The sequence below is a fragment of the Amblyraja radiata genome, chromosome 22 (assembly GCF_010909765.2).
Source record: "Amblyraja radiata isolate CabotCenter1 chromosome 22, sAmbRad1.1.pri, whole genome shotgun sequence".
NCBI classification, from domain to species: domain Eukaryota; kingdom Metazoa; phylum Chordata; class Chondrichthyes; order Rajiformes; family Rajidae; genus Amblyraja; species Amblyraja radiata.
The window spans coordinates 36,911,307-36,926,471 of NC_045977.1; the positions used below are offsets into that span (position 1 = coordinate 36,911,307).

Here is a 15,165-nt window from a genome sequence, read left to right on the forward strand (position 1 = left end):
CAAATGAATGAAAGATATGCAAAAAAGTAACGATGATAAAGGCGATACAGATAAAATGAATGGGTAATGTTACCTAGCCCGCGTTCTTGCTGCTTTGTGTTACTGCAAGTCCCTAAGTGTGGTTACTGAGGAAGGGGTATTTCTGTAGCAGGTGCCAGGGCGATTTTATTATTTTTTTTGGCAAGGATTTGAATACGTTTCGAGGCTGTTTGAATATCGCCCAATAGCCGGGCTGTGGGGGAGGAACCGTGCGAAAGACTGAACTTACAGCGAGTTAAAATTGTTTATCATGTGGGAAGCAAAGGGGGCAGGTTGTACATTGAGAGGCAAAATAACTGGCGTGGACATACACACACACACAGGGAGAGATTGAGATGCGAATCCTTGTTGGTGCAAAATCTCTCCAAATCCACTGCAATTGCGCAAAGCATAAATGAGGCGTTGGAGGAAGAATTGAGAAGTTGGGATAGTTTGTGTGTGCCAGGTCCCAGTGCTACTGCTGGGAGGGAGAAAGCGAGCTTCGGGGAGAAAAATCCAAATGCTGCGCTAATTGCAATTGTGTGCAGAAAGAAGTATGTTTGCCCCCGTTGTTCAGCGCAGGGAGGCAACTCATGGGATGTAGTCGCAGTCTACACCTCGCTTCTCTCCGGGCTCAGACCAAGGCGCCGCTGCTGCTGCTGACCATGATCACGGTCTTCACCTATTTCGTCTACTGTCTGTCGGGCTGCAGCAGCGACGGCGCTGCCGCCGGGGCAACGATGCCCGTGTTGTACAGCCAGCGCCGGGCACCCACTGCGCTGCTGCCCGCTCATGTCACAGCGGCAGCGGCAGCGGCAGCGGCTACAGACACGGGACGGGAGCGGCGCAGCGCCCAGCCCGCAGCGCGGAACATCTCAACCTTCAACAACTTCGGGATTAAAAAGTTCCCCCAAGCCATCATCATCGGGGTGAAGAAAGGAGGCACCCGCGCCCTGCTGGAGTTCCTGCGGATCCACCCCGAGGTCAGAGCCGTGGGAGCAGAGCCTCATTTCTTCGACAGGAACTACGACAGGGGTCTGGAGTGGTACAGGTACACACACTGTCCCCCTGGAAGCAGCCGACCTGCTCCCCTCCCCATCCCCTCAAAAATCGCAAGAGTAGCAGCAAAAAAGAAAAAAAAAAAACTGCTAAAGAAATTAGACCTTTGCAAAACTTAAAATTACACCTGAAATCTTGAAATCTTAACGTGGAAAAAAAAGTTGTACATTTGCAAAATTTAACCTGAAGTATACAATTACGGTGAAAAATATATATACATTATTTAAATCTTACCCTTGAAAAAGTTATATATATATATATGAAAATTTTAAGGTGGAAGAAAAATGATACAATTACAGGAAAGGATTGTGAATCTTAACCTGAAAAAAAAAGTTGGATATTTGCAACATCTAACCTGAAAGAATTATACAATTGCAGGAAAAAATATACATTTGTAAATCCTAACTTGAAAAAAAAATCTATCTACCTGTAATAATTAGACATTAGACGGAAAATGTAACTATTTGCAAATTTTTATCTTAAAAATTATACATTTACAAACATTTATGCTCAAAAATATATACATTTAGAATATTTATCCTGAAAAATAGATACACTTGCAACATTTATTCTCAAAAATATATACATTTAGAACGTAGCCTGGAAAAATATACATTTACAACGTTTTCAAACTGATATATTATAACATTTGGAAAACTTAATCTGGAAAAAAAATGCAGTTGCAAAAATTAACCTGAAAGAATTAATATATTTGCAAAACCTAATCTGAGAAAAATCACAAATTTTTCAAATTTTAATCTGAAAAAATTGATATATTTGCAAGATTTATCGTGAAGAAGTTGCGCGTTTGTTAAACTTAATGTTAAAAATATATATACAGTTGCAAAACTAAACCTAAAAGAATCAAACATTTGCAAAAAAATAATCTGGGAACGATTATCTATTTGCCAAACTTAATCTGAAAAAAATGATACATTTGCAAACATAACCTGAAAATATAAAATTGCTAAACTAAACATGAAATAATTATGCATTTGCAAAACTTGGCATGTAACAGCTATCTGTTGTTCAATCATGTATTATCAATCCAGCATGGAACGTAACAATATATAAAATATTTACTTTGCCCAGCCTTGGTATTCTTAATGAGCCCTAGTTATCCTTCATTACATGTGGGTGTCCTGTATAATCATTAATATAGTATTGTGAAGAATATACCTGCTTTTTGCTGGGGAGGTTTGTGTCAGTGTCTAAAATGTGTAACATGATCGTGAAATATCAATCAGAATTAAGAATGTGAAATATGAATCAGAAACTTGCTGTGGATAAAGTTGAGAGGGAGGCATTACATTTCCTTTAGACTCCCTGGCGGTAGATATTGTGACAGATAATGTGTGGATATTAAGTTGCTATATTCTGCTTTGTGTGCTCTGTGTGCAGATGTGACATTTTTATGCATTTTGCAAAGAAAGTACCTTAATACCCCAGACATATGATTTAATCAGGAATCATAAAAATATGAAACTGCAACTGTGGAATTATGAAAGATAAAATATTTATTTTGACAAGCGGTCCCGGCTGAAGACAGGTTCTTATTCAGAAGCAGTCTTGATATGGATGCCAAACTATTTGGTGTTCAATGGAATATTTTGTTACTATTTCTTCTAGATAAAAATAAGATAACATAAGCGACCGACCCGAGCATATACATTCTGAGTGGCACTTATTTTTTATTTTTTATTTAACCTTTATTTAACCAGGATAAGTCTCATTGAGATTAAAAATCTCTTTTACAAGAGAGTCCTGGCCAAGACACAGCGGCACTTCCACACAATAGTAATTGGCCCTATTGTGGCCGTTTCAAACAAAATCAATCTATTCAGTAGATAGACACAAAATGCTGGAGTAACTCAGGGGGACAGGCAGCATCTCTAGAGAGAAGGAAAGGGTGACGTTTCGGGGTCGAGAATGAAGAAGGGTCTCGACCCGACACATCACGTCACCCATTCCTTCTCTCCAGAGATGCTGCCTGTCCAGCTGAGTTACTCCTGCATTTTCTGTCTATCTTCGGTTTAAACCAGCATCTGCAGTTCCTTCCCCACACATTCAATCTTATCGGCATTGCTCAGGGTCGGGGGTGTGTGCAGAATTGCATTTTCATTCTTAAAATCAGAAGTCGTTACTCTGTGACCAACCTCTATGGTTTAACAAGGCGAATATCTTAATTATCACAATTTTATACCAATTGTCGACTGGGTAACAGCACTGGACGTTATATTTCAGAATGCCGTTTGACATATGTACAGAACCGACAGTGTTAATGGGAGGCAGCTGTTCTTAAATATTTGTGGCTCAATCGTAAGGAAGAGATAAAAGAGGCTTTTTGAAAACTTTTTTTTTTGAAAATCTGTGCAAAGCCATTGAAGGCTTAGACCAAGATGTACAAAAGCAGAATTCATCCAACTAACGTTTGTCTGATGAAGTCTGAAGAAGGGTCTCGACCCGACACGTCACCCATTCCTTCCCTCCAGAGATGCTGCCTGTCCTGCTTAATTACTCCAGCATTTTGTATCTATCTCTGGTTTAAACCAGCTTCTGCAGTTCCTTCCTACCCAGCTGATATTCATTGTGAAGTTTGATGGATTCTAGTCATTGTAAACACAGCCACATAAATAAAATTAGAAAAAAAAACTTTTGAGATACAATATATGAAGGGTCTGAAGAAGGACCCTGACCCAAAACGTCACCTATTCCTTTTCTCCAGAGGTGTTGCCTGACCTTCTGAGTTACTCCAGCATTGTGTATCTATCTTCCATATGAATGTGATAGTGAGATTCAATAGACCGTAACCCTGAGGGGGTGGGAACTGTGTTGCTGAAAACTTCAGCACAATGATGCTTGGTCCTCATTCCGTTGATATTCCAAACTTTGGCTTTTCTCATTTAGTGGTACAATCATCCCGATGCAAATGGTCAAGCAGAGTTTGGTCACTTTCCTGGGTTAGACAGATAGTTGGCTATTGTGCCAAGTTGGCTATTGTGCCAATACAGGTTTGGTCGCATTCGAGGTAGTGGTGGAGTGTTTTGGAGGGTGTGACAGCAAACCGTTACTCTAGCGTGGGGCAACTCGGTGGTCTCAGTGTCACTTTGGTTTATTGTCACGTGCATCGAGGTACAGTGAAAAGCTTTTGCTGCGTGCTAACGGGCCAACGTAAAGACAATACATGATTACAATCGAGCCATTCGCAGTGCACAGATACATGGTAAGGGAATGTCATCGTTAACGTAAGAAATGTTTCTGCAGGAGTAGAGATTTAAAGGTGTGGAGCGATTGTAATATGTGGTTGTCGATCTGCTTCTGTGGCTCGCACGCAAATAGTCGCCTGCTTTGGTCGCCATCTTGGACGCACTTGGTCCCAACAACTCCAATGTCTAAACTCCAATAGGCGACAGACTGAAGAAGGGTCTCGATCCGAAACGTTGCCTATTTCCTTCGCTCCATAGATGCTGCCTCACCCGCTGAGTTTCTCTAGCATTTTTGTCTACCTAGGCTACAGTGGGGCGCATTTACCAATTCTTAGGCTGTCCTGCCAATGTAAAGGAGCCAAGGTTGATCAGAACATTGTCAATTCATTATTAACGTGGAGAACAATATCTTATTTCAGAGGGACTGCAAATTAAAATCATACAGAAAACTTGGCGGCACAGTGGCACAGCGGTAGAGTTGCTACCTTACAGTGTTTACAGTGCCAGAGTCCCGGGTTCAATCCCCGCCACGGGTGCTAGTCTGTACTGGACTTGTACGTTCTCCCCTGTGTGGGTTTTCTCCGAGAACTTCGGTTTCCTCCCACATTCCAAAGACGTTCAGCTTTGTAGGTTCATTGGCTAGGTATGAATGTAAAAAACGTCCCTAGTTTAGGATAGTGTTACCGTGCGGTGATCGCTGGTCGGTGCGGACACGGTGGGCTGAAGGGCCTGTTTCCGCGCTGTACCTCTGCGCTAAACTAAACTAAACTAAACTAAACACAGAGCCACGACTGTGCGGGGAAATGCTCAAGTATTTTGTGACCCCCTACCTTGACTCGGGTTACAACCTTGAAGTTATTGTGCGGTTATTAAGGGCTATTATAAACGTAGGAAAGTTTGGATTCAATGGGTGGCAAGCTTTTGGAGTGACCACAAGCCTTGTGGGGTGGTGTAAATGCGAAAGGATTAAAGACTGAGGGACATTCCTGATGAATGTCATCTGCAATGGCAATTATATCTGGAAGACAGAATGCTTGGTGTATATATTAGATATTATTAAAAGTATAGAAAATACAACATTACTTCAGTGTGTAACTAGTGGCTTTCAGAAGATGTAATTTTCAGCCCCATACAATTTTATTAAATGTATATATTATGTTAAGTATTAGTTTAAAGTATCCGTATCAATGATTCTTTTTAAGCTATGGTATTACGGTTTATATATATATATTTTTAAATCCTCCCCCGTATTTAAAGATTTTAAAACTATAAATTGAAACAAGATGTCTACATTGTTTGATATTCTAAGGCTACTAATCATTCAGATATGATTTCCAATAAAATCCATTTATCGTGGAGAGACCTACCCTCATTATCCACTGTCAAAATGTCAGTACTATATTCTCAAAATGACAGTAAGAATTAATTGCCTAAAGGGTTTAGTGTGAGCCTGGGAGAATAAGTAGTCTAGTCTAATCACAGGCACTTTGATTTAAAAGGAAAAGTATGGATATTGCTCTCAATTTCTGCCCATCCTTTTCCATGTTCATTTAAAATGATTATTTTTGAGTTCCTCTGATACCAATTACTTCGCAAATATGCCCTGGCCGGCGATATTCCTATTTAATTTCCACAACACAAATGGCAGAACTCACATCCTTCCTTAAAATCACAAAATGTTGACCTCCGAGGAGTTTAAGTAATGCCTGAAAAAGTGCATGATGTCGGTCTATATCTGTTATTCACCCAGTCACGGCAACATTATCAGGCATAATATTCTTCATGTGTTTTGAAAGAATAACATTGTCTTGGTGGATATTTAAAAGATCAGGTTTATCTATCAAACACGTGCGGGTTTGTTGCTAAAGTGGCCGCTGACAATTGCCCCTAATGTGTAGGGAGTGGATGAGAAAGTGGGATACCATAGAACCAGCGTGAATGAGCGATCGATGGTCGGCATGGATTTGGTGGGCTGAAGGGCCTGTTTCCATGCTATACCTCCCAACTAAGTTAATCTAAACTATCCTTAAAACCTCTGTGATATGTTCCGAATTTAGAACGTCCAAGACAAAATGAAGGCGATGGAGGCCAAGTCAATGGATATCAAAGGCAGAGATTGGCAGATTCTTGATTAGTACTGGTGTCAGGGGCTATGGGGAGAAGGCAGGAGAATGGCTTTAGGAGGGAGAGATCGATCAGCCATGAATGAATGGCGGAGTAGACTTGATGGGCCTAATGGCCTAATTCTACTCCTATAACTTATGGACATATAAATGATATGATCTGTTTTCGTCCTCATCATTGTTACTGCAATAAGTTCTCAAGCTAACGATAAATAATGGAGCACCAGCCCGTGTTTATGGTGTGAAATAGAAACTGTATTGTGCATTATGGAAATATGAGGTAAGTAGCCAGACTGTGGTTCGATGGTTCTTTATTGTCACTTGTACTGAGGTCCAGTGAGATTCTTTTTTTCTTTGCATACAGTTCACTGAAGTATTACTATACCCAAGCACAATCCCCGATTAAGTACACGGTGTATAGAAATGGTCCACTTACACAGTGTACAAGTTGACAGGTTTTTGGCGCCATTTCCAAAGTCCAGTCCAGTCCGGTGTGCTCCGGTCCGCGCTTTCGTTCTTCTGGTCCGGGCAAACAATAGCGTGGAAAGCAAGTTTCTGAATTTAAAGTTTCTTTAAAATCTTATGATAAAGCTTCGGAGTGAAAAGTAACTGTTAAATTATATCAAGAGAGACCGGATACATTTCTTATTGCTGACCTCTTAACAAATAAAAACCCTGACACTTGTAAAACTTTGCCCCTTACAATGTAAGACATTTTTTTTATCATTTTAAATAACACTGTCAAAGTATATTGGGGCATAATAACTTTTATTTGGGAAATAACTCTCACTATCAATAAATCATAGCCTGGAAACCATTTCAAACCCTTCTTTACATACAGAAGAAAAACACAAAATGCTGGAGTAACAGGCAGCATCTCTGGAGAGAAGGAATGGGTGACGTTTCGGGTCGAGACCCTACTTCAGACCCGCTTTTACATATATTCAATCACCACCTAACATTTCATTCTATTTTGATAGATTTTTACATGGGATAAAACGTGGTTTGTTTCAATGTGCAATGTTTAACAAGTCTGTTGAAGAGAGCTTTTATTTTACATCTCGATGCCATTTGTGTCCAGCTGTAATTCTATTGACTGAGACGTCTTCTCTGGGAAAGGTTGAGGGAGAAATTAGATGAACTATAGACTTAATTGTTTAAGAAGGAACTGCAGATGCTGGAAAATCGAAGGTAGACAAAAGTGCTGGAGAAACTCAGCGGGTGCAGCAGCATCTGTGGAGCGAAGGAAATAGGCAACGTTTCGGGCCGAAACGTTGCCTATTTCCTTCGCTCCATAGATGCTGCTGCACCCGCTGAGTTTCTCCAGCACTTTTGTCTACCTATAGACTTAATTGAATTTGTTACAAGTTGCCATCATTACAAATTAAACATTCAAGTACAGACAGAACTGTACCTCATCATCTATCGCACTCTAATATTCATAAGAAATACTTTTAACGGATTTGAAAAGTCAAAAGATTCCACAAGCATTCTAATTATTGACATTTCACAGCAATGTGGCTTGACAAATGTGTTCTTGTGTTATCAAATGTAGATTTTCAGCATGTAATTTGCAATGTAGTCTCTAACAGCATATCTTTAATAGATGTTCATACATTCATAAGTGATAGGAGCAGAGTTAGGCCATTCGGCCCATCAAGTCTACTCCGCCATTCAATCATTGGCTGATCTATCTCCCCTTCCTAAACCCCATTCTCCTGCCTTCTCCCCATAACCCCTGACACCGGTACTAATCTGTGGAATTCTCTGCCACAGAAGGTAGTCGAGGCCAGTTGATTGTCTATATTTAAGAGGGAGTTAGATGTGGCCCTTGTGGCTAAAGGGATCAGGGGGTATGGAGAGAAGGCAGGCATGGAATACTGAGTTTGATAATCAGCCATGATCATATTGAATGGCGGTGCAGGCTCGAAGGGCCAAATGGCCTACTCCTGCACCTATTTTCTATGTTTCTATGTTCCCAATCAAATTGATATGAACCAAGTAGTTAATGTTGACTGAAAATGTTTTCTTTGGCCATGCGGTGTGATTTTCAGGATGTTATTTCATTTGTGTAAATGTGGAGCATTTTCATGGTGCTTCTGTATCTTGTGCCCCTGATGTATAGGAGCTCTCTTATCAGAGTTCCAGCATCAGTTTACTTTAGGTTAGTGTAAAGATACAGCATGGAAACAAGCCCTTTGGCCCACAGAGTCCACACCGACCATCGATCGCCCGTTCACACTAGTTCAATATTACCCCACTTTCCCAACCATTCCCTTCACACAAGGCGACAATTTTACAGAGGCCAAATTAACCTACAAACCCGCACGTCTTACACTTACGGTTTAATTTATTGTCACGTGTACCGAGGTACAGTAAAAAGCTTTTGTTGCGTGCTATCCAGTCAGCGGAAAGACAATACATGATTACAATCGATCCATTTACAGTGTATGGATACATGGTAAGGGAATAACGTTTAGTGCAAGGTAAAGCCAGCAGAGCAATGTACGATCGAGGATAGTCCAATGGTCACCAAAGAGGTGGATGGTAGTTCAGCACTGCTCCCTGGTTGTGGTGGGATGATTCAGTTGCTTGAGAGCAGCAGGGAAGAAACTGCCCCTGAATCTGGAGGTGGGCATTTTCACGCGTCTTTGGGATGTGGGAGGAAACCGAAGCACCAGGTGGAAATCCACGCGGTCACAGGGAGAATGTGCAAACTCCGCACAGACAGCAGCTGAGGTCAGGATCGAACCGTGGTCTCTGGAGGTGTGAGGCAGCAGCTCTACCAGCTGCGCCACCGTGCCGCCATTTCTAACATACATGTAGATGATTTGAATGTCATTGTAAGCGTGCAAGCTTGTACGAGATACAAGAATGGGACTGAAGTCAAGTCAAGTCAATCACTTTTATTTCTATAGCGCATTTAAAAAACAACTCTCGTTGGCCAAAGTGCTTTACATTGGTGGAGGTACTAACGTTACACAACAGTGGTTCATAGATTAAATACAAACATCACTATATACATATAGCCCTCGCTCAGAGGACGTCAAGAAAGGCTTGGGAGTAGAGATGAGTTTTAAGTCTCGACTTAAAGGAGTCGATGGAGGGGGCAGTTCTGATGGGAAGAGGGATGCTGTTCCATAGTCTAAAAGCCGTCTAATGTTGCAGACGTCTAGGGTAAGACTATCGTCGATGTGAGGTACAGGTGCTGCACTTTGAATGGGGGGGGGGTTAAGTACCTGAAACTTTGTGCTTTTACAGATGGATACTAAAAATAATGTCCTTTGTGCTCCCCTGCACCCCCTAGTGGAGAGTCACAGTACAAGGAAGAACAAGAAAGTAGCATTTCGTCCTGAAACATCACCCATTCCTTTTCTCCAGAGATGCTGCCCCACCCGCTGAGTTACTCCAGCTTTTTGTGGCTATCTATGGTTTAAACCAGCATCTGCAGTTCCTTCCTACACAAAAGAGACAAAGTGCTGGAGTAACTCAGCAGGTCCGGAGAACTTGGATAGGTGGCGTTTCGGTTCGGGACCCTTCTTCAGACTGGAACCCGAAACGTCACCTATCCATGTTCTCCAGAGATGCTGCCTGAGCCACTGAGCTGCTCCAGCACTTTATGTCGTTCCTTGGTAAACCACCATCTTTAAAGGTCACTATCACTTATGACCTTAGGACAAGGTAGAATCTCTCTGGATTTGTTCCTGAGGAGCGTTCCTTGTCTCGACATTTAATGAAAATAGATTCTTGCAGTTTTACAGCTAAAGCTTGTGGTTGGGTTGGAAAAATCGTACAAAGGGATAAACCTTGGTTTCGGGTTGAAATGCCACATTGAGAGCCGATATTATAATTTATGAATCAATTCCTCTTAGTTCAGAGCGTTCTTCAAGGTTTAGTATGGATTGAAATGCTTGTATTATTGATGGATTGAGATGGGTCTAATGATACGATGGACTAATTCTCCCGGGTTCCAGTGAGGATTGAGTGGAACATATCGCGGGCTTTAAAGCGGAACGCTTAGAGGCCGAGCTGATGGGAAAGGTTGAGCGTGTGATGGTACAGTTTGCCTTGTTAACGTGGTCAGTCATGACTGTCACCTGTCAATACAGTGTTAAGCTTGGGTTCCATCGGGTTATACATTCTCCTGCCAATAACCGTTGATCGGCTTCTCTTTTACGTGACTCGGCAAGGATGACAAACTGTGGTGAATCTATGGAATTCTTTGCCACTGTGGAGGCCAAGTCAGTGGATGTTTTTAAGGCAGTGATAGATAGATTCTTGATAAGTACGGGTGTCGGAGGTTATGGAAAGAAGGCAAGAGAATGGGGTTAGGAGGGAGAGATAGATCAGCCATGATTGGAAGGCGGCGTAGACTTGATGGGCCGAATGGCCAAATTCTACCCCTATCACTTATGACCTTATGACAAGGTGGAATCTCTCTGGATTTGTTCCTGAGGAGCATTATGGGCCTTTTCCACTTACGCAACTTTTTCGGAGACTGCCGGCACCCGTCATAGGTCGTTGCAGGTCGGTGAAAACTTTCAACATGTTGAAAATCCAGCGGCGACCAGAAAGACGCTACGACTCTTTGGGCGACTGAGGAGACGACTCACGACCATACAGGCGACGCCCTGGCAACATGTCACGGGGCCCAAAGAGTTGTACCTTGTTCTGGTCGCCACTGGATTTTCGACATGTTGAACATTTTCGGTGATCTGTAACGAACTATGACGGGTGCCGGCAGTCGGCAAAAAAGTTGCGTAAGTGGGACAGGCCCATAAGTAAACCAGCATCAATAGTTCCTTCCTACACAACAATAAGTAGGTAATCATTGCATATTACATTCCGGCAAGTTCCGTGTTTCCACACTGTATTTTTAAATTAAAATCAAAACTAAACTTAAAAAAAGGGGCGGCACAGAAGAAAAATCCCTTCCGCCCTGCCCGGGCAATGGTGTAGCCAACCCGAGCTGGATGCCAGGCCCCGATGCAGGCAACCTTCCTCAGACCCTTGTGGGTCTTCCTCCGTGGTATTTTGGTCCCTGGGCATCAGCAAGGAAATATTTAAGAAGGAACTGCAGTTGCTGGAAAAATCGAAGGCAGATAAAAATGCTGGAGAAACTCAGCGGGTGAGGCAGCATCTATGGAGCGAAGGAATAGGTGATGTTTCGGGTCGAGACCCTTCTTCAGACCTTTTATCTACCCTCAGCAAGGAAATAGATCGGTTTTCGAGTTACATCTCGATTGCATCTTAACACGCGAATAGGGCGACACGCCGGCGCAGCGGTAGAGTTGCTGCCTCACAGCCCCAGAGACTCGGGTTCGATGCTGACAGCGGGTGCTGTCTGCACGGAGTTTGTACGTTCTCCCCGTGACCTGCGTGGGTTTTTCTCCGGGTACTCCACGAACCTGAGGGGCAACTTTTTTAGTGGGTGTACGGAACCAGCCGCCGGAGGAGGCAGTTGAGGCAGATACTACAACCACATTTAAGAAACATTTGGGAAGGTACTTGGATGAGACAGGTTTAGAGGGATATGGGCCAAACGCAGGCAGGTGGGACTAGTCTAGATGGGACATGTTGGCCGGTGTGGGCAAGATGGGCTGAAGGGCCTGTTTCCATGCTGTATGACTCCATGAAACTATGAAATCTGAAGCAGAGAATTTACCTCACTAAACCTCCTCTCCTTGAAGGCGTTCCTTAAAGAATACTTCTTTGATCCAGCCTGTTCGAAATTCTCCTTTGGGTCTGTGACAACAGTGTTAAGGGCCTGTCCCACTGTACGAGGTAATTCAAGAGTTCTCCCGAGTTCTCCCCTGATTCGAGCTCGTGTAATGTACGTAGCGGGTACGTAGGGGCTCGTACGAGTAAAAAGTAACAATTTATTTCATCACGAGTATTTTTTCACTCGATGACATTTTTCACAGTGTTGAAAAAACGTCACGAGTTTACCGGATTCCCCGAGTACCTACCGTTACTCGTACGAGCCGCTACGTGACATCCACGAGCTCGTACAGTGGGACAGGCCCTAAAAGCTTGTGGAAGTTTTAAAATCTGCTACAAATAGTTGACTTATCATCCAGTCCCACACCAGGTGACTGCTGTGTTGAATTTGTTCCTGTTTATAAAATGAAACATTAAACAAAAATGCAAGCTCTGTCAGACTTCCCGTGAGAAGATCTTGAGTCAGCTTTTAGATCCATCAGCCTGGGACGTTTTAGTCATAAGATCCTTGCCGCGAACAGTGATTTATTTTTCTACCCAAACATTAGTACGGCTCAATCAATGACAATCTTAAATGATGATCTCTTGTGAGGATGGACTCAAAATGCTGGAGTAACTCAGCGGGACAGGCAGCATCTCTGGAGAGAAGGAATGGGTGACGTTTCGGGACGAGACCCTTCTTCAGACTGAGTTACCTGTCCCGCTGAGTTACTCCAGCTTTTTGTGCCAATCTTCGATTTAGACAATAGACAATAGGCAATAGGTGCAGGAGTAGGCCATTTAGCCTTTCAAGCCAGCACCGCCATTCAATGTGATCTTGGCTGATCATCCCCAATCAGAACCCCGTTCCTGCCTTCTCCCCATATCTCCTGACTTCGCTATTTTTAAGAGCCCTATCTAGCTCTCTCTTGAAAGTATCCAGGGAACCGGCCTCCACCATCCTCTGAGGCAGAGAATTCCTCAGACTCACAACTCTCTGTGTGAAGAAGTGTTTCCTCGTCTCCGTTCTAAATGTCTTACCCCTTATTCTTAAACTGTGGCCCCTGGTTCTGGACTCCCCCAACATTCGGGAACATGTTTCCTGCCTCTAGCGTGTCCAAACCCTTAATAATCTTATATGTTTCAATAAGATTCCTTCTAAACTCCAGAGTGTACAAGCCCAGCCGCTCCATTCTCTCAGCATATGACAGTTTAAACCAACACCTGCAGTTCCTTCCTACTCATCTCTTGTGAGGATGTGATTGAAGGAATCTGCAGAAGTCGCCGCCTCAAACAGGCAGCCAGCATCAGCAGAGACCCGCCACCACGCTGGCCCCATGCTCTCATTTCACTCCTGCCATCGGGAAGAAGGTACAGGAGCCTGAAAACCATGACTACTAGGTTGAGGAGCTGCTTCTTCCCAACAACCAACAGGCACACTCGCCTCAACGACGAACGCCCACGGACTGTCCTTGGTTGAACTTCAGGTTTTATTTTGCACAAATATTGGGCAGCACAGCTGGTAGGGTTCTGTCTGTGTGGAGTTTGCATGTTCTCCCTGTAACCGCGTGGTGCTCCGGTTTCCTCCCAAATACGCGTGGGTTTGTAGGTTAATTTGCCCCTAGTGTGTAGGCAGTGGGTGAGAAAAAATGGGATAACATAGAACCAGTGTGAATGGGTGATCGCTGGTCAGCATGGACTCGGTGGGCCGAAGGGCCTGTTTCCAAGCTGGTATTTGTAAATTAAATAAAATATTGGGGTTACTTATTGCAATCGAAGCTGTTGCAAAACCTGGCCGTTCTGCTCCTTATACTGCGATACCTTTAGCCCGAGGGCAGCAGAGTGAACAGTCCATGATGGAGATGTGTGGGGTCTTTTATAATGCTGTTGGCCTTGGGCAGGCAACGTTTGCACGCAATGTCCCAGAGTGAAGGAAGAGAATTCCCGATGATAAGTCCCGATTTTAAGGATAAGGGGGAAATCTTTTAGGACCGAGATGAGAAAAACATTTTTCACACAGAGAGTGGTGAATCTGTGGAATTCTCTGCCACAGAAAGGTAGTTGAGGCCACAGTTCATTGGCTATATTTAAGAGGGAGTTAGATGTGGCCCTTGTGGCTAAAGGTATCGGGGTATGGAGAGAGGGCAGGGATGGGATACTGAGTTGGATGATCAGCCATGATCATATTGAATGGCGGGGCAGGCTCGAAGGGCCGAATGGCCTACTCCTGCACCTATTTTCTATGTTTCTATGATTGTATCTCTAAAGTCTGAAGTCTAATGTTCAAAATGTGTAAGATAATTGAACGTAGAGGGAGGGGGATCTTTTGTGGTATGGATTCCAACTTGGGGGGGGCGGGGTGGGCGGGTAATATGGGACCGAGGGGGGGGGGGGGTAACATGGTTGAACGCATTACTTGGAGAACCAGCAATCTCACCCATTGCGTCTTTCATACCTTTGGGACCAGGATTTAAATGAAGTCCTGCCCGCTAGTTTATAACTCTTCCCCGTTTGCCGGCTGTAGTCCTTTATTAAATAGACTTGTTTGATCTCCAGCCAATTCCAACTCGGCCCTAATCCGCAGCGGGGAAAAAAAAAAAGCAATAATTTAGTTCAGTACCGAGTTGGCTAAAACTCATTAGAATCATAAGGGGTGAGTGATGTGCTGGATAGACATGTCATACTGGAGAAGGGTTACTGTGGTTTGTGGATGTTGATCATTTATAGACTGAAGGAGAAACTGTTTCTCATGATGACAGAAAGGACTGGTGATCAAAAGGCACAGATTTGTCAAAAGAACCAAAAAGTGAGTTGGCGATCTTTCCTCTAATGCCGGGAATTGTGATCCCAAATTCATGGCCCAATGGGATTGTGAAAGCAGATCCACTGAATGATTTTATTACGTTTTTTCGGGCAATCGCTTGAAGCGGAAACACTAAATGCTGGAGTAACTCAGCGGGTGAGGCAGCATCTATGGAGAGAAGGAATTGGCGCCGGCACCCGTTGAGATACTCCAGAATTTTGTGCCTACCTTCGATGTTACCAGTTCTTACTTAAAG

General features: G+C 43.3%; 1 protein-coding gene across 1 annotated transcript in view; it reads left to right on the forward strand.

Moving 5' to 3' along the window:
- The first annotated feature begins 255 nt into the window (after positions 1 to 255).
- hs3st6 (heparan sulfate-glucosamine 3-sulfotransferase 6) overlaps positions 256 to 15,165 on the forward strand; it is a 108,391-nt gene continuing 93,481 nt past the window's right edge. Inside the window, exon 1 of the mRNA XM_033041064.1 lies at positions 256 to 1,069. Coding sequence (XP_032896955.1) covers positions 612 to 1,069 — 458 coding nt within the window. The 5' untranslated portion in view covers positions 256 to 611. The remainder of the gene's footprint in view (positions 1,070 to 15,165) is intronic.